We start from the raw sequence: 19,212 nt of genomic DNA on the forward strand, positions 1-19,212 counted from the left end.
GTTACTGCTGGTGTCAGGGTTAATGAGAGAAGCAAGACTGAACTGAATCACGGACCATAAATAGTGCAGCTCAGTCTCGTTGGTTTATTACTGCAAGCATTAACATTAAACCTTGCTGTCAATAATGCGCTTTCCAAATATAAAAGAAGAAAACGGATTAATGCAGGTTCAAGTCACACTTTCCAATGTGTAAATCTACAAACTTCACTGGACCACACCTCCTTACTGTTCACCCTCTCACGGGAATGACCTCCTCATCGCCCCTCTTCAAACTGTTTCTCAGTGAGAATGACGTGTGTGAGGGAGAGTGAGGGGGGAAACTGAGAGGCTCTGGTTCCAGATGTCAGAGGTACTTGTCAGACAAGAAGAGGCCCGAGCTAGAAAAGCACAGGAAACGGACGACTGACTTAAGGGGTCTTGACTCAGTGTGTGTGTGTTTGATAGAGTACAGGGTCTGTGTGTCAGGTCATGGTACAGTCACGGTAAACCTACCTTTGCATGGGAATGTGAGTCATGCCTATACAGTTTACCTCGGGTGAGTCACAGTGCGACCTGTGATGAGTCAAACACGGCTCATATATTGTTTTGTCCAGATTTTTATTAACTGAAGACCCTACTTCCTGTCAGTTTACCAGAACAAAGAGATGAGGACTACATACCCAAACAAAGAACATGTGTGTGTTTGATTGTGATGCATAATTTATTGGGGAAATCCTACGTATTATCCATACTGGCATGAGATATGGTAATGTAGTGTGACCTCTGCATGACAGGGGAAGTGCCTCTATGCATAATGGATGAGTATGAGCAATAAGTAATGAGATAAAAGAGAGTAATCCAGCACTGACGGAGAGAGGAACACCAGCACACGCCTGCCCTCTAGTGGCAAACACATGTTACTTTAATCCAGCAGAAAGCACAAGACTCAAAATCACCTAAATAAATTGACCTTAAAATGAGCAAAATAAATGAATGTGAATATTGAAGGTTGATTTAAAGATACAGAGACGATTAATTTCACAACAGATAATAGCTTATTATTCATCACACTAAAATGTAAAAGCTTCCCTTGTTCTCAGATTTAGTATTTGTTGCTTTTCAGTGTTTCTTTAAAATAATTTTTCATTAAATATCTTTGAGTGTTGTTGGATTCAACAACTTGAAGATGTCACTTTTGACTCCGGGCATTTGTATGCGGCATAATTCCCTATTGTTGGATGTTTTATATAATAAACAATTAGTTTAATTGGATCAATACTCAACAGATTAGACAATGATGACAATAAACATTAGTTGCTGGCAGGGAAAAAACTGCTCTGACACAATCTTAACTAAATTACAATCCTCACAAGGGAAAGCTTTGTTGAAGGAATGTTGTTTTAGATTACATTAGGTTATTCCACTCTTTTTGTGAAACCCTCGTCTAGTGCATCTTAAAATATCATATAGACATCATGATATGATACACATTTCAATATCTTGATTAATTCAGTCACAGTTCAATCTGAAGAAGATAAAAAATAATGCATTTGTTTTCCTTTTTTCTCTGTCTTGGAGCCCATGTTGCCGGCCTGTCTATCACATCCCTCTTTCTCAACATTTTCCACTTTGGCCTTCCAAAAAATGTTGCCTTTTGTTTTGCCTCTGCATACAGAGCACAGTATAAACCTGTGTAACCACTAACTAGAAGCCGTGACCAAATATGCAACAATGCTACAGGGACCTGAACTGTGTTGCAATTGATTTCCTGGTGACTGGGTTGCATTTTTGTGGTTTCCATGGAGATATCAAGCTGTGGCCAGCAGAGGATCTTTTTTGTTGTTGGTTGGACTAGGTCTCCAGCATTACACACACATACATACACACACTGCCAGAATCCTTGTGTACAATGAGATAATGTGTTTTTCTTCGCTGGGCTTAGAGTTGGTTGGTGAAACATGATGCTGTTTGTGCAACTGAGTTATAATTGTTGTGTCAAGGTATTCAAGCAAGTTTTCCAAAACTAACCAAGGAAGTCCAGGGAACACAACTTCAGTCTTCTTCAAAAGACTCTCCAAACTTATTTTCCTCTATTTGTGGATGGATGTAAAACTGAATTAATCAATGTATCTCGTTATTAAGTCACAATGTAACTGACTGGGACAGACCTCAATAAGAGTTTGAACTTTAACAGCAGCCACCAGCTTGCTCTTTGGATATGTCCCCATGGTAGGTTGTCGTAGAAAAAACAATGTATGTTCACAAAGTTTCAAAATACACAATCAATAGAACCAGGACAGACACCCAGACACGTTAACATGGTTGGGATATTCCTCTCTAGTTCGTTTCTTTCACAAATGTTCATGCCAAATGCTTTTAGCTCAATGTTTGCTGCCACTGCCTTGTGGAGACAGCCAGCTGTTCTGTGTGAACTGCACATACACATATGTATATATAAACAATACCATCAAAGATATTTCAATTGGAGTAAAGCTTCAAAGACAAACACCACTTGGGTAACAACCCATAGAACACACACCAGAGCAAACATGCCAATAAACATTTTGGATGAACTAAGCTAGGTAAATCACATGTTTTTTCCGTTGTCATCTGAGCATTACATCTTTTAATCCAAGTAATATACGGTTAGTAACTCATTATGACCCTGACAGCTCTGACTGATCCCACATTGGCTAGAGGCGGAAAGAGTCACTTGTTTCCAAGACTTTGCATTCTCGCTCTGCCAGGGGGCATTGGTGAGCCAACGATGCAAGGGGTCCTCCACATGGAGGCCTGCTGGCAAAGCCGGCGGGCTCACAGCTGAATTTGACAGCATGATCTGCAAGGGGGCTCCATGATTGTGACATCATTCCCTTACTCTGCCAGAGGACTTTTTTTCTAACTAAGGCAGAGCCAGCTGCACCAGGGGCACTACAGCTGTCAGTGTCAAGCCAGACACTATTAGAGGGGCTTGTGTTGCATTAAAGAGAGGCTGATCAAGGCTTTGTTGTGCTGCTAAACCACTAACTACAGGCCTGCCTGCAGCTGTGGGGTTGTAACAGTTGCAGGTGGCAGGATTCACCTCACAAAAAATTCTGAGATCGTAATGAGACACAAGTGCTCTGGTTCCTGCAGGCTGCAGTGTCGTCGAGGTCATAACATATTCTTAATGCTGCGCAGGTTAATGATGTAGGAGTTAAAACATACAAATAATTCTAACAAAAAGGAAAAGAAACTCACCCATTCGCCAGATCATCAATATCATCATCTTCATCTTCATCTTCCACGTTTGGGCTCTTCCTGCCGAGCTCCCTGTTGCTGAGGTAATCTCCCTTCAGGAGGGACGCATCCGAGTCGTCCAGAGCCTCAATGAGTTGGATACGAGCAGTGTGGCTGATCCGGAGGGGAACGTCTGACTGGGTGTTAACCGTGGACGGAGCTTCACCAGCCTGCAGACGGGGGCTGGCTTGACCCTGGCGCCATGACAACGGAGAAGAGCGATTTGATAGACTGGAAATTGAGAATGCAGCGGCCTCGTCGCTGTCGTAGCACATGTTCCCCTCGACACAGCTATGGAAGGAAGAAAAGGATATGCTTTAGAAATTCTTAAGACATATTCACAGCACTGAGCTCTCCTTATGGGTTGAAAAGGTCAAGGACCGTTTTAACAGACAGGAAGTCTATCTTCCATTTCCTCTTTCTCTCAGAAGACCTTAGGATGTGCTTCCTCATCCAATCATCTTTCCTCCTGTTCCCACCTTGCATCCTGTCCTCTTAAAGGGACCTCAGTGCATAGAACCATATACAAACTTAGAAAGGATCAGGAAGTATATGGTTTCAAGGTGTCTGTCTCTGTGTGTATAGTGTACCTTTGTATATTAGTACATACATAAGTAATATGTGATTTCCTGGTTATTTTACGGCCAGCAAACATGCCTTTATGTTCCTCTGTGCCCTGCAAAGTGTTGTCATTTTATGCCAGTGCACTTTTGTGTGAGTCTGCAAATAACATTACAACATAATGCATTCCCTCTACTTAACCAGGTCATCACATCACTGCTTAGTGGGTAAGAATGATGAGCATTAACATATTAAAAGTGACTGGCATTCAAACTGTGACTGTGTGTGTGTGTGTGTGTGTGTGTGTGTGTGTGTGTGTGTGTGTGTGTGTGTGTGTGTGTGTGTGTGTGTGTGTGTGTGTGTGTGTGTGTGTGTGTGTGTGTGTGTGTGTGTGTGTGTGTGTGTGTGTGTGTGTGTGCGTGCGTGTGTGCGTGCGTGCGTGTGTGTGTGTCCGCGTGTGTTTGCCTGCAACATTAAAGTTAATCCTGTCAGTAGAAAACAAAATCTTCTCTACTAAAAACATAAATGGAGACATTTTCACAGGAAATGCTCAAACACTAACACAAAACAGACTGGAAGGATGTGGAGAGAGGATGCTACCTGTCATGTTAGAATGGATTCTCTCAGTCTTTCTGCATGTTATGCATACAGTATATATCAGGGAAAGTACAACAATTTTAATTGCTCGCCAATCCATGTGTTTAATTCATGCATATCTCACACTGTAAACACTTGTTTTTCACAGGAAACTTGTCATCTTGTTTGCACGGGAAACTTCCGCCAACAGGCTGTAGGCCTCAAGGCAGAATATGTCTTAAGGGACGGTAGCGAGCGATTCAAGGTTATTCCAGTACGATAAAAAGAATGAATGGCAAAGGACGTGTATTCCAGCAGGGAACCATCTGCTGATTTGCTCTTCATGGAGGGAGCTCCCACTAAGGGACAGGGAGAGGATACAAGCAGGAGACGGAGAGAGGAAGCTCTCAAGGACAAAGCCTAAAGTCATGTTGAAAGCAATCAGAATCAGTGAATGAAAGACAGGAAGCAGAAGGAGGCAGAGAACACAAGCATGCTCAACTTGCACTTTATCACAGCATTATTGCACGTCTCCTTGTGTGTCTGAATTTGAGTCGTGAGTGTGCATTGGCAGGGTCGGCTTTGAAGTCAGCTTTGAGCTAATCCTGCTTCAGTTCCGTATTAACAAACGCGCAGGGAAAGCAGAACAGGCGGTAAATGACAGACTAATGGCTACTGGTCTATCAGGAACACTGACATTTATCTGATAGCCCACAGGCAGTTAACCACCACACCGCGACACAGTTAGCAATGTCAATACGCATCTGCACATCTCAACTGATGATTACTACATGATTGTTTCACTTGTTTGAATTCAAATGCAGTCCTGTGTGTGTGTGTGTGTGTGTGTGTGTGTGTGTGTGTGTGTGTGTGTGTGTGTGTGTGTGTGTGTGTGTGTGTGTGTGTCTGACCTGTGGCTGAGCTGCACCCCTCTCAGGCTGGTCATGGTTTCCTCCAGGTTCTGTCGAAGGTCCAGAACATTCTGCACTGTCCTCTTCCTCTGGGATTCTGGGTCTGCAGGGTTGCATACACACATACATTTTACATCATTGGTGGATAACACAACAAAAATAAAATAGAAATATGACTAAATATTAGTTGATAAATGAAGATCAGACTGATTATAATAACAGTTCAGTCAACACACAAAAATATAGGAATATACCTATTCATACCTATCGTTGAAAGTCAAATCTACAAGAGACAACTCTACAAGGCAAAGACGTGATGGTGGTAATAGTGGCAGAGTGTGGTGGTTTTTCCCAGACGGCAGTGGAGCAAACAAAATTAAATATAATGGCAGTCCTTTAGGACCAGACAGCTCTTACACGTCAAGAGCATCCAGCCAGCCTCACATCACCTGCCATCTGTCTGTCTTTCCCTCCTTCACAAACCACCCTCAGCCAAAATGCACCTTTGCCTGCTTATTGCACTGTGCCTCTTTGCCCCTCGCTCTCAGAATAAACCAAAATCCATTCCCACTTAAACCCACCCAACCAAGGAACACATTGGCATTTTTCTCACCACTCCCTTATATGCTGTAATCTGTTCAGATTGGGTTTTGTACAGTCATGCTGTAGAAATCAAGCCAGACTGCTGCTTTGTGTGTGTGTGTGTGCGTGTGTGTGTGTGTGTGTGTGTGTGTGTGTGTGTGTGTGTGTGTGTGTGTGTGTGTGTGTGTGTGTGTGTGTGTGTGTGTGTGTGTGTGTATACAACTCCCAGTGGGTTGTGAGAATGGATGCAACATAAGAACCAAAGTGGTTTAACCACTTAGTGATACAGACATCCCGCATTCAAGCTCAGGAAACAAAACATGTTTCAGTTTAAAGTTTTCATTTCAAAACATGTCAATTTGAAAGCTTGATATGGGGTCATGCTCCTACTTTTTGAAGAATTTTCATATCCAATCAGGGGTTAGATCTGACACATGGTAAAATACTGATACATACACCAAATCACATATATTCTCAAATAGTCAGTAAACTCATGAGGAGACCTAAACTGCATCACATGACCTTGACACTTGCCCTCCTACTCTGTGGATTTATGTGTGTTTGGGGGGTGGTGGTGATAAAAAATGTATAGGGGTAAGATACAGACAGTCTGTTCCCCCCTGAGGTTCGGTTCAATAGACCATTAGAACAGGCCAGCTGACTCTGACAGCTGAAAATAAGCACAGCAGAGAGATTTACGATAACTGAGAGATGGGCTATGATATATCCATGCATATATTTTGAAAAAGTGTACTTTAAAAAGACATTCCTTCCAAACTATATCCTCTATCTAATAATTGTTGAACCCTACTGACACTGGAGACCTGCCAACTTTCTCTGAGAAGATCTATGCAATGTGGTTCAAGCATTCACATCCCCTTCAGGATGAACAGTAAACACGTTGGTGATCCCTTTCATTTTCTCATCAGAATCAGAAGTACTTTATTTATCCCAAACTGGGAAATTTGCAATCATTAGATACAACTATGAAGTTTTACAAGGTTAACCATTATAGCTATATGATGTGTTATTTTCATTGCGAAGCATGCTAGCATACCAGGGTTAGCTTTTAGTTCAAAGCATAGCTGTGCCTACATACATCCATAAAACTCTATGTCTTGTTAAATATTCAAAATAAATTCCCGTTTTATACTGAGCCCACGCAACATATTCTATATACTGAATATATGACACATATGACCTTACAAACACCCAAACCCTGCCTCACACACACACACACACACACACACACACACACACACACACACACACACACACACACACACACACACACACACACACACACACACACACACACACACACACACACACACACACACACACACACACACACAGCCTCCCTCCCATGAATCAGTCCAGCTGGCTAGTGAGGAGGTGAAGGAGGAGAGACCTTTCTAATGAGAGAGGAGGGAAAATCATGAGCTGCCAGAGGTGTCAATCTCCACAACAGCTGCAGACTCAACACTGTGCTCACATACACACACATGTATATGCACACCCACACACCGAGGAACACTTACAACAGGCCGGATTTATAAAGCTGGATTGATTTCTCCTAAAGGGAATGGCCACATAGACAATTGATTAGGCAGCCCTGGGGACAGGCAGCTCAGTGGAGAGATGATGAAGTCATTGTGAGCCAACCTTCTGCTGCTCACACTCACACAAACACACACAGGGCACATTTTTCATACCCAAAAGATGAAATGTGTCTCTGAGATAGAACTTCCTTTATTCTGCTGGTGGAGCTCTCATGGTAGTGATGCAGGGTATGGAAATTCAAGATATAAAGAGCCGTATTTCAGCTTTTAAATATAACATTTTCTGTTCATACAAATGTTTAGTGGGACAAAGAACCTCTTAAAATGCAAACACACACACACACACACACACACACACACACACACACACACACACACACACACACACACACACACACACACACACACACACACACACACACACACACACACACACACACACACACACACACACACACACACACACACACACACACACACTATCTTTAATTGGGCATTTTTAATTACCCTAAACGTGAGCTTTGTTTAACATCGGCGTCAAATTGATTAGATATGGTCTGCATGATTACGCATGGGCCTGTGAGAGTGTCTGTAAAAGACTTCCTTTCCCGCCTCTGCCTTGGCTGTGGTGGTCCCAGCTGGCATTGGGAGGGGGTGGCAATGGGGGGAATTAGCGATGCAAATATCCCTGTCAGACCTGGCAGCTCCCGAGGGGTGAGGATGAATTATACTGATTTGGTTTAAACTAAGTGTGTGTGCATGTCCCTTTATGTGTTGGGACGGGTGAACTCCATCTGCCTCGTCTCGGTTGTGAACACACACTCTAGACCTGAAGAGGCTGTGGAACTAGCTGAGGAGCCTTTCGTAATGGCCCACTCAGAGTACTGAAACGAGAGTCAGCAAGTTAGAGTGAGAGTGTTATTGGAAGTGCATGAGCAGGACAAACTCTGCATCCTAATGAAAGTCTGCTTTCAGAACAAAGACACAGAGAGACTTTAAAGAAGAACAATAAATAGAAAGTTATATGTAAATGGAGAAATGCTTTTAATATTTTCAGATTTGTCTCCATAAAATAGCAACCAACAATGCATTAGTCTGACTCAGTTTGACTCTCAATTCAGATTTTTAGCAGAAGGAGGGTTATGTAGGACTGACAAAAAACCAGTGCCCATGTTTACACAACATTTCACCCAATGCAACCGTGTGACTCATCGCTTTCTTTTTAATAGTCTTTGCACAACAATTGAAATTTGTGGCTCTGAGAAATAAGCTATATCAGGCAATAGCTACACAGGAAATACTTGGCGGGATAAATTCAGTTTTGGTTTTGGGACTTGTTGAAAATAAGAAACATATGAAATATTGCCAGTCTTCTCTCTGAAAAGGAGAGGAAGTCCATGATGTGGATGTCTGATGGCGGCTTGGCTAGCAGGCAGAGTAAATGAAAAAATAAGAGAGTAAAACTGCTGTCCACTTGGTTTCCTGTCTTAGGTCACTTGACTCGCCTCTCCATTAGAAAGAAGAAAAACACTCCCCAAAGACACACTAATGGCTCTGTCCTTGCAGGAGTATTCTGCTATTGTATGTGTGTGTGTGTGTGTGTGTGTGTGTGTGTGTGTGTGTGTGTGTGTGTGTGTGTGTGTGTGTGTGTGTGTGTGTGTGTGTGTGTGTGTGTGTGTGTGTGTGTGTTTCTGTGGGAACCTGAAATCCTTCTTTGACGTGTTTCTGTGTGACTGTACGCATTTGGGAGTTCATGCATCTGCCCTTGCCTTCACCAGCAAGAGGTGCAGTTTAGGTGTGGTTTTGTAGAATTAATATACGTTTGAGTAATGGCCCCTATTTCTATTCTTTCCTTCCTTTCCTCCGGAGTTCATTTGTCCCTGTCCGGTCCACATGTGCGCACATATGTTAGTGTCACCGTAACACTCCTCGGGCTACAGTACCCTTATCACATGATAGATGTATGTGGTGGAGCATTTCTGATCTGCACCATAAAAAGACTGTACCTCCATCGGGCTGCACAGTTATGGACTGAAATTATAATCATGATTAATTTTTTGAAGAATACTGAAATCAAGATTATTTATTGATTTTAGGAACATAATATTTTTCACATTTTAATAAATTGAGCACTGCTTTCCCCTCCAAGTTGAGCCACATTTTCAGCTCATTTACAAATCTTGCATCAGAAAAGACTGAAACTAAGTTTGTTTTTTTCACACACATTAGTGAATTTACATGTTTCCTGTCTGCCATGTGTTATACAGTACATTCTTCCCTTCTTTTTGAGACTGCAGCTACGACATTCATTAAGGTTTTCTATGAGTATATGATTCATTTTGAACACCAATATCACTGCCAATCATATTTATTTGATTGCTTAAAATCTTTAAAATAGTTACATTAAATTACAATTGCAGTCCTGAAAAAGGACATTAAAAAAAATGAATTGGTTGATTATTTTGCATTTTTTACATGATTATTAAGTCTTAATGCTGTCCTCCCTCTCCACTCAGAGTAGCATCCAGCCCTCTGCTGACCTCAAGAAAGTTTGCATAACAGGAAGCATTGCAAAACACAGCCATTCCTGCACATCTGGACAAGGCAGGACAAACAAACGTGAACCCAAATGTGCATCCACGCACTTGCACACAGAAACGCACAAACACAGGTGCACTTAAGTCTATCCGCTCCATCGGATGACACAACAGGAAATTAGATCGTTGAAGATTATATCTGAAATGTGACATGCATAGTTAACGAGCATATTGGAGCAAAATACTGCATCTGTGCACTCGTAATTTGAACTGTTGTTGGTTCAAAGTCAAAGAATGCTGACATGGTTAGTGTGTCAATTGAGAAGTTTGAGAAAGAGAAGATATTGAGAGATAGTCAGTTGTAGTTTGGAGCAGCTGAGCATGTTAAAATCAATTTATAATTGGCACCAATTATGTAACAGTAGATACCATAACAGAGACAGAGAGATAAACAACACACTCTCTGCCTTAGAAACACAGACATGTGGTCAGACAATATATGACTAATAGATCTAGAATCTTGTGCAGCATTTAGCAGGAAGTTACAAAGTCTTCACTCTTATCCTCCCGGCCCAGCTCCTTCTAAATCTTGCTCTCCATGACCCAAACACAAACATACACACATAAACACACACGCACCACTATATCTCCTTAACCACAGCTCTATCTGCTTAGAAGTCAGAGCGTTATCCGCTTAGAGGGGAAGATGAGGAAGCTTTAAGTGACTTAGTTGAGACAAGTTTACTATCTCAGAAAGGAGGTCAAGACCTCAACAGGGTTACACCAAAAGAACACATCACCTCTAACAATGCTGATAAGGTTTCAAACACAAAGATTGATGAGTGTGTGTGTGTGTGTGTGTGTGTGTGTGTGTGTGTGTGTGTGTGTGTGTGTGTGTGTGTGTGTGTGTGTGTGTGTGTGTGTGTGTGTGTGTATTCCTTTGTGCCAAGATACACTGGGGGAGATTAAACATGTGTGAGGTGCTTTGAGAGTTGAGAGATAAAGAGAGGCACAATCTAAAACACACAAATCACACCTCGAGAAAAACAGTTTGGTGCATGAGCGTGTGTGTTGTTTGTTCGTGTGGCATTATGAAACTTCAAATACCCACAGCTTTCAGGAGTCTGTCTGTTGTGCTTCCTGTGTACACTTGAAATCTCTATACTAAAATCTAAATACAGGCTGAGCTGCACACACACTCATGCAGGCACACCACCACACACTTACACACATGCTGCATAAACCCAGCAATGAGCCAAGGCAGACCATAATGTGTGGCAATGTTTGGGTGTATTTTTGTTCAAGAGAGTTGTTTCCTGTGGAACTGTATTTTATGATGTGCTTAAACCCAGCTGCAGCTCCGCGCTCATGTCAGACAGACAGCCGGCTCTCTATGCAGAGAGTGCACTTTTAATAAGGTGAGGCGTGAGACGGTAGAGCTGATGACAGCAAGTAAATCCACTGCATTTTACACAATGATTTATTTTCTTGGTTATGCGATTAGTGTTTTAGTCAATAAAATGCCAGAAAGTGGTGCACAAAAAGCTGACACTGACAGGTTAAAATATCTTGTTCAGTCTTATTCAAGATAGTAGTTAGTAAAAGATAGTTTAATATCAAAGAAGATTAGGCAAAACTGAACATTTTCCCACTAAGAAGATGGATTGACTAAGGGTTACTGATATAAATAAAATCTTCAGAACATGTAATTTTATATTGTGAAATACATTTGTGTGAGATATATTTCCAGCTTCCAACTTACACTCTTTCGTAACAGCAACCACAACATGCAGATAGATATATGTTGAAAAAAAGGGTAATAGAAGAAGAAAACTCTCAGATAAAAGATGAATAATAAGCATTGTTAATAACAACACAGCCTACAGAACTCTTATTCTGTCTTTATCTTCTATCAAAAACACAGGGGTATTACTGTATGCAAATCGCATCCGTCTAAAAAACTCCCCACACATAAAACAGGTTTTTTTATTTCCTGGTAAATTTAGTTAGGCACCAGTCTCTCTCTTTTTCTATTCTTCACCCTATTGTTGTAACTTATCAAATCAAAGCAACGACAAGCTAGAATGTTTAGAGCATATATGTAAGGCATGTGGGCCAGACTCCAGCAGGAAAGATGCCCACTCTAGTGGCATTACATGCATTTTAAATATTTATAATCAAATGATATATTAAGGTTCTTGTTTTTTTTAGTAATAAGCAGTGTGTGTGTGTGTGTGTGTGTGTGTGTGTGTGTGTGTGTGTGTGTGTGTGTGTGTGTGTGTGTGTGTGTGTGTGTGTGTGTGTGTGTGTGTGTGTGTGTGTGGCTGATGAGACAAAAAGACTCTGTGTACTAATATGATTTAGGAAGAGGATGTCAGGAAGCAGACAACACTAATGCAATGGCTCCTGCATTAAGTCCTTAGAGACTGACCACAACGCATTGTAAACACACACACACGCACGCCGGCATATACATACAATGTACAATGGACAGTTTTGCATGCATGTGCCAAAACTTCCTGTCTATGGATACTCCTGACAAATTCCTTGTCACACGAAAAAGATGTGCTCTGTCTTCCTCCTGAAACACTCATACCAGAAATATCCTCTCTGCTCTCTCACTGATGTCAGAACACTGCTACCCGTCAACTCACATCAGAGTTGAAAGAGAGGAAAAGAGAGGGAGAGAGAATCTGAGGGATGCTTTATTCCTCACTTTCCTTGGGCGTTTGCATTTATTCGGCTTGTCACCACCTTCTCGGCTGCCCTGAATCCCTCAGTCAGCGAAGCCCAGGGTAGAACCAGCAACTCTGGTCGCACCCGCCTTGCATTAGAGACTCAGCACTGCTATCACAATGGAGGACTGAGCATGCAAATACCCTGTCACTGCCAAAAGGATGAATAGAGCGGAGTATAGACAGGAGAGGATATCTGTGACTGAATGTGGCACACATTGAATGTGCGTGTCTGAGCTTTGGACATTTAAAGCTGCAGCTGCTTTGTTGTTATTTCCTGCAGCGCTGTTAAGTTGAGCAGGAGTGTGTTGGTGTGTTTGCCTTTGTTTGACTGTGTATGTGTCAGCCCGGGTTCGACTGTGTGTGTATGTCTTCTTTTTTAGGCTTTGTCGATTTCACTGAAGGGTTTATTGTTCTGCAGACAGCTGACGAGGATGCATTGTCTCCATCAACCACACACCGATGCCCACACACACTCTACAAAGTCACACTTAAATAACACTCACATTCGTAGCCAAGGCTACTTTTATGAGCATTCATGTGTCAATGAGTATTATATACTTCTCTTCTGCTGAGCCTTCATGGTCACATGTCAGCGACACAGCTCAGCCAACACCAAAACCACACAACATGTCAAATCTTCTACCCTAAATCCTGTTCCCTATCTCATCCTTGATAAAGTAAAATTCCCTCCTAAATCTCCATCTAGACAGATGTCATTTGGGCTTTAATCTTTAATTCATTTTAGTCTTGGTGGCTGGCCTTTTTCAGGGTGATAGATCTGTGATTAGTGTAATGGAGGCTGAATCTTCTTATTATCTTTATGCAAGGCCTAATCCCGGTGCTTGCCGGTGTCTTTAGACTGGATCCTCTCTAAACCGAGCCTGCCCCATGCTGGGAAAGGCTACTGCTTTAGGGAGCTTACCCTCTCGCATACACCTCATTATACGTGCTGGATGGGACCGGGAGGTGTCATTAGTGGAACACATCTGAGGTAGAGAGAACCCTGTCTGTATTTACTTTACAAGGTGCCATTCACGTCGGCGCATTTTATTGGCAGAATTTATAGAGTTATCATTCCCTGCGTCTATTTCTAACCTTGATGCTAGTAACAAGATGTTTTATAAAACATGCTGGAATTGTGAGCATCACAGCTACAAGTAAAGTAATTCTCTAAATCTAGTTAATGAAAAGCTTCTAATCTGTGGTGACTGGTGAAACAGTATGTCCGATTAAAGAAAAACTGATTATAGTGAAACTAATCTTAAATCACCTGGCAAACCACGGGGACCTTATGCTGAGGTCAAGCCCATCAGCAAGGCCTCTGAGGCAGGCCAGAGTGCAAACACGGACCCTGCAGACCACCAAACTAAGGCTAGGAGCTGGGAATACTGGGACTAGATAAACATATAGCCTTAACCTTGATTTGACCTGGATTATGTATGTGTGTGTGTGTGTGTGTGTGTGTGTGTGTGTGTGTGTGTGTGTGTGTGTGTGTGTGTGTGTGTGTGTGTGTGTGTGTGTGTGTGTGTGTGTGTGTGTGTGTGTGAGATAGAGATCCTTTTCAAGTACATAGCTGATGAAGTTAGACTGTAGTAGCATTTTCTATTATCTTTGCCGACAACTCTAGGCCAATCTCAAAAGGACAGTGTCACACTGCATGCTGCTAGCTGTCACACACCAAACATGTGCAACATACAGGCCTAGATTTCTCTCCCTGTAGCTAAGCACTGACATGTAGCTTCAATAACAAAAGGCTATGACCGAGTTAAGGTCAGTTTCTCGAGATATAATATCATACTGTACAATGACACATTACTTTCATGTATGTAGGAAGCAGATGGGGAGGAGGTGGGAGTGTGTATGGGAAGGGAAGGAGTGGATCACTGGGAAGGATCCATCGAACATCCATAATCTATCTTCCTATGACAGAGCACACAGAGCAGAAACCAATTAGCTGCGCGTCCCTTCGGAAATGGAGAAGCAGATACGATAAAAGATGCGCCTGCAGCCGCAAGCTAGAGGGCAATTTACAATTAACCTACCCCCTAACACACAAACACACATACACACACACACAACCCTGCACACGTGTGACACATGTTTGTGTTTGTGTGTCACACAACTATCCTACACACCTGCTATAGTTTCAATGACAAGCCTCTGGCAGCTTGTGGCCGACTGTAATGAGCCAGGGCAGCACTCTTGGGCTGCCAGGTAGAAATTTAGGTCATTGGCGGCTATTACCATTATTTTACTCCAGTGTCCCTCTCATTTGTCTTCCTCTGTGAATAAAGTCATTCCCTGCTACTTCCCTCCCATAAATCTCAATTCTTACTCTCTACTTTCTTTAGAGTCTGTCTGTTTTTCCCTACATCATTCCCCTCCTCCCTACCTGGCATCCCGGCGTGGGTTTGGTCAGCAACATTACAGCAAGGATTGGAACAAGGTCACACACAGATACACACTGCACTCACACCAAGGACAGTATAAATACACACACACACACACACACACACACACACACACACACACACACACACACACACACACACACACACACACACACACACACACACACACACACACACACACACACACACACACACACACACACACACACACACAGGGCTGAAGGGGCAAGGTCACGCAAGCTGTGATTTGGGGCTGTGCTGCAGGAGGAAAGCTGGTGAAGAGCAAAAGAGGAAATGAGGAGAGAGGAGGAAGACAGAGAGAGGTTCGTTGATGGATACAAAATTATTTTCTCCCATCCAGACAGATATAATGACCCACTACGCTATTTTGCCCCTGTCTTCCTCTCTTTCAGATGCTATCTGCTGCTGCAGAGAAGGAGGGATGAAAAGAGAATGAGCAATAGATAAAAGGAAATCACAAAGTGTGTATGAATGAGTAATGGATGGAGATTTAGACCTGGTTTGACCTATTAGTCACAAACTCAGTCATCTTTCTCGCAGCCCCCCCTCCATTACTGAAACTTTGGATGTGTCCCGTTACAGTCCCCCCGATGTGTGTGTATTTACCAAGGTATGGGTGTGTGTGAATGATAGCATGCTAACTACCTGCCCATGCCACCACCGCATCAGATTCCCCTCCTTCCTCAAACACGTTGCCCCCGGTAACAAGAGGAAAAGGTGGGTGTGTGTGGGGGGGGGGGGATACTGACCATCTGTCAGTGGCCCGGAGATCAATGGAACTAGAAGGGATGAATGGAGGGGGGGAGCGGTGTGCAAGGCTAAATATGTGGCCCACTGTGACCGGAGCCTGACTCAATATGCCGCCGTTTTATTTACCGACTGAAAACACACACCCCACTAGTCCCACTCACACGGCCTTTAGTAACGAATGGCTGATTTTAGGCTACAGCCAGGAGATGCTGAGGCTGCGGTATCCACATGAAACATGCGTACACTGCGCGTTCACACTGTAGGAATGGCACTGATAGATAAACACATGGTTGAATTGCTTTTGATTAAAAAATATAGGCTCCCCTCCAGACAGGATGTATAGTTAGAAAAAGACAGAGATGTAATGGGAGAAAGAGGGAGGCATTTTATAGGTTAATATACAGTATATCTAGCTCACTGTGGCAGTGGGTCAGATGAGACAAGGACAAAACACTCCTGTGCTAGCTGATGAATAAACAACGAAACAATGACAGCCCTCTGGAACTGCTTACTTCAGCAGATAGGACACAGAGCTAGTACACATCCATACACACCTCCACATTAATACATTTTACACATATACACTCAGCATATTTGACTGCTATATTTGTTTGCACCACCTCCAGAGCGAGGACTCTCCCTATCGCATAGTGAAAAGTACTTGGAAAAACACACTGATATTATGCTCTGGTGCAATAGAGACTGAACTCATTTAAAATTCACTGTTGATGCTAGAGCTACAGTCAGAGCTGGAGGAAGTAGAGAGGAGCGAAGAGGGGTGGATGTTTATCCCTTCCAAGCCCAAGGAATCAATAATTAACTGTTGTTAACATGTTGACATAATTGTACTCTGTCCTAAGAGCTGTCATGCTTAAATCTATAGGTTTTCATGCACAATATGGATAAAATAACAGACTCACCAAGCATTTGGCTGAAAAGCAGCTGCTCCAGGTCTCCCAGAACTGTCACCACTAACTCTGGATCCACCTTCAGAAAGCTCTTATCATCTTCTCCCTCTATACCCTTCCTGTCTTTCTTCTCCTCTGTTGACAGAGATGCACATCGCATCTTCTCCCCTAGTTTCTTGCCATTAGTCCCAGTATTCCCAGCTCCATTGGAGTTAGCCTTAGTTTGGTGGTCTGCAGGGTCCGTGTCTGCACTCTGGCCTGCCTCAGAGGCCTTGCTGATGGGCTTGACCTCAGCATAAGGTCCCCGTGGTTTGCCAGGTGCTGGAATTCGACTGGGTTTGCCCCCATTTGAGGTCACAGGTGGGGAGCAGAACTGTTTGGCCTGAAAAAGAGACTGTTCTGACTTTGAAAGGGTCCTGGAAAGTTGTGGTTTCCCACCCCCAGCCTGAACTGGCTTGGTCAGGCCCGGCTTGTTGGTGCCAGCACCTGGCCGGTTTGAATCATCGTTCCAACGGGGAGATTGGTACAGGTGCAGCTTCTTCTCAGCATCAGTGAGCACACACAAGTTGTTTAATGATCTCTGCTTGCGGAGACCGGACGGATTGGGGATTGGGATAGATCCAGAGGAGGGTCGGTAGACCTTCAGCTCTGACCTGGAGGGACGTGAAGGTCCCTGAGGCAAAGCAGAAGGCTTGGCCGGTGGCTTCCTAGAGGCCATGGCCTGGGCTGATGTGTCCTGGCAGGAGACAGCAGCAGACCTCAGGTCTACCTCTCTGGGCTTGGCCGTCATGCTAACGTTAGCCACATTAGCCTCCAGCATCCCTCCTGCAGAGAGCCAAGCAACAGCATCAGTGAAACACTCTGAGATACATACAAGCAGACTGAAAGAAATGGAGGAAGAAAAGGATAGAAATAAGGTGTAAAAACTCCAAGACTGTCTGGTTTGCCCCTCCTCCCTGCCTCTCTGTTTTCGGTGGGTCCAGACTCCCCGGTAATGAGAATAAGGGTCCCCCCCCTCTGTTGAAAATGATGTGTGGGTTATTAGAGTGGCAGTTGCAGTCACCCTTACTCACGGCTGGTAATCCATGGATCATCAGTACTGAGTCCAGTGCCTAAATCCACGTCCTCACGGCGTGTCTGCGGTTCCTTGTGTCACAGAAGCGCTACTAGAATAAAACACACTCTGTCTCCCTCTCTGCTTCTCCCTCGCTCTGTATTCCCTCCCGCTCGCCAGGCAAGCAGCAGTCGACTGACAGGAGAAACAGTTGCAGCAGAGGCAGCAGCAACATCCCCCCTCCCCTTTCTCTCCTCCCTCTACCTCTTCCACACTCGCTGGTTTGCTCACTCTACCCCCGCTGGCTCATTCACCCTCCCTCTCTTTCTTACTCCCCTGTTCTTCCCTCCTTCTTTCTTGTTGTCTCTCACTCTCTTTCCTCCCACTGGCTGATTCATCTGCCAATCATCTATCTCTCTCCTTGCAAACACGCATCGCAGATGCCGGGTTATGCTGAACAGCAGTGAAGCAAGGAAGAAAGGAAGGAAGAAAAAAAGAAATATTCATATTGACCTCAGCTGTGTGTGACTCAAATGATGCTTAATATTGGAGGCAGAATGAAGACACAAACACAAACACAAACACACACACACACACACACACACACACACACACACACACACACACACACACACACACACACACACACACACACACGTACATTCAATCAGTCATAATCACATTAGCTGTTCTTTTCATCCATTCACATTCAGATTTTTTTATGTGCCCTAATCACGAGAGGCCCACCCATGATTAAGCTGATTCAAATTATCTGTAAAACAGCCGTGACTGCAGGATCAGCTTAGAGGAGGAAAACAGGACACACATTAACCAGTCCGTAATACTCAACCAGATTTGTCAGTCACTAATTATGCATCAATTAGAAGCTAGCAGGCCTCGGATGACCATCACTCCCCCTCCCACCTGCATCATATTACCTCTCAACTCATCTTCATTGTTCTTTTCTCATTACCTCGCTTACTTTCCTTCTTTCTTAGAGACCCACAGTATGTCGTCCATCCCCCTCAGTTAATATAGAAGCACATGCCATTAAGTTTTGCAGGGTATAGATTCATCACAATCTCATATCTAAGCACACCCCTCACAACAGTCAGTGATTTAAAACAAGCACACATGCACAAGTGGGTTTGTGAACGAGTGTTGGTGTCAGTATACTTTTGTCTCTCCTCCCCTGCGATGTGTACGAGTTTGTGTGCATGGGTCTGTCTCCACGAACGTGTCACATTGATGAGACAAGCTTAGAGAATCCCAAGCTCCCATCCAGGGACTCGCTTTGCTCTGGCACGGTAAACTACATCATATCATCGCTCTGGACATCCCAT

General features: G+C 43.5%; 1 protein-coding gene across 3 annotated transcripts in view; it reads right to left on the minus strand.

Moving 5' to 3' along the window:
- Positions 1-19,212, minus strand: part of LOC134864832 (neuron navigator 1-like) — a 76,122-nt gene that overhangs the window by 43,720 nt on the left and 13,190 nt on the right. For all 3 annotated transcript variants that reach the window (XM_063884140.1, XM_063884132.1, XM_063884126.1), the window contains exons 4-6: positions 16,828-17,640; positions 5,307-5,409; positions 3,220-3,549 (exon numbers count right to left, since the gene is read on the minus strand). In XM_063884140.1, the coding sequence (XP_063740210.1) occupies positions 3,220-3,549; positions 5,307-5,409; positions 16,828-17,640 (1,246 nt within the window). The remainder of the gene's footprint in view (positions 1-3,219; positions 3,550-5,306; positions 5,410-16,827; positions 17,641-19,212) is intronic.

The sequence above is a fragment of the Eleginops maclovinus genome, chromosome 1 (genome assembly GCF_036324505.1).
Source record: "Eleginops maclovinus isolate JMC-PN-2008 ecotype Puerto Natales chromosome 1, JC_Emac_rtc_rv5, whole genome shotgun sequence".
NCBI lineage: Eukaryota > Metazoa > Chordata > Actinopteri > Perciformes > Eleginopidae > Eleginops > Eleginops maclovinus.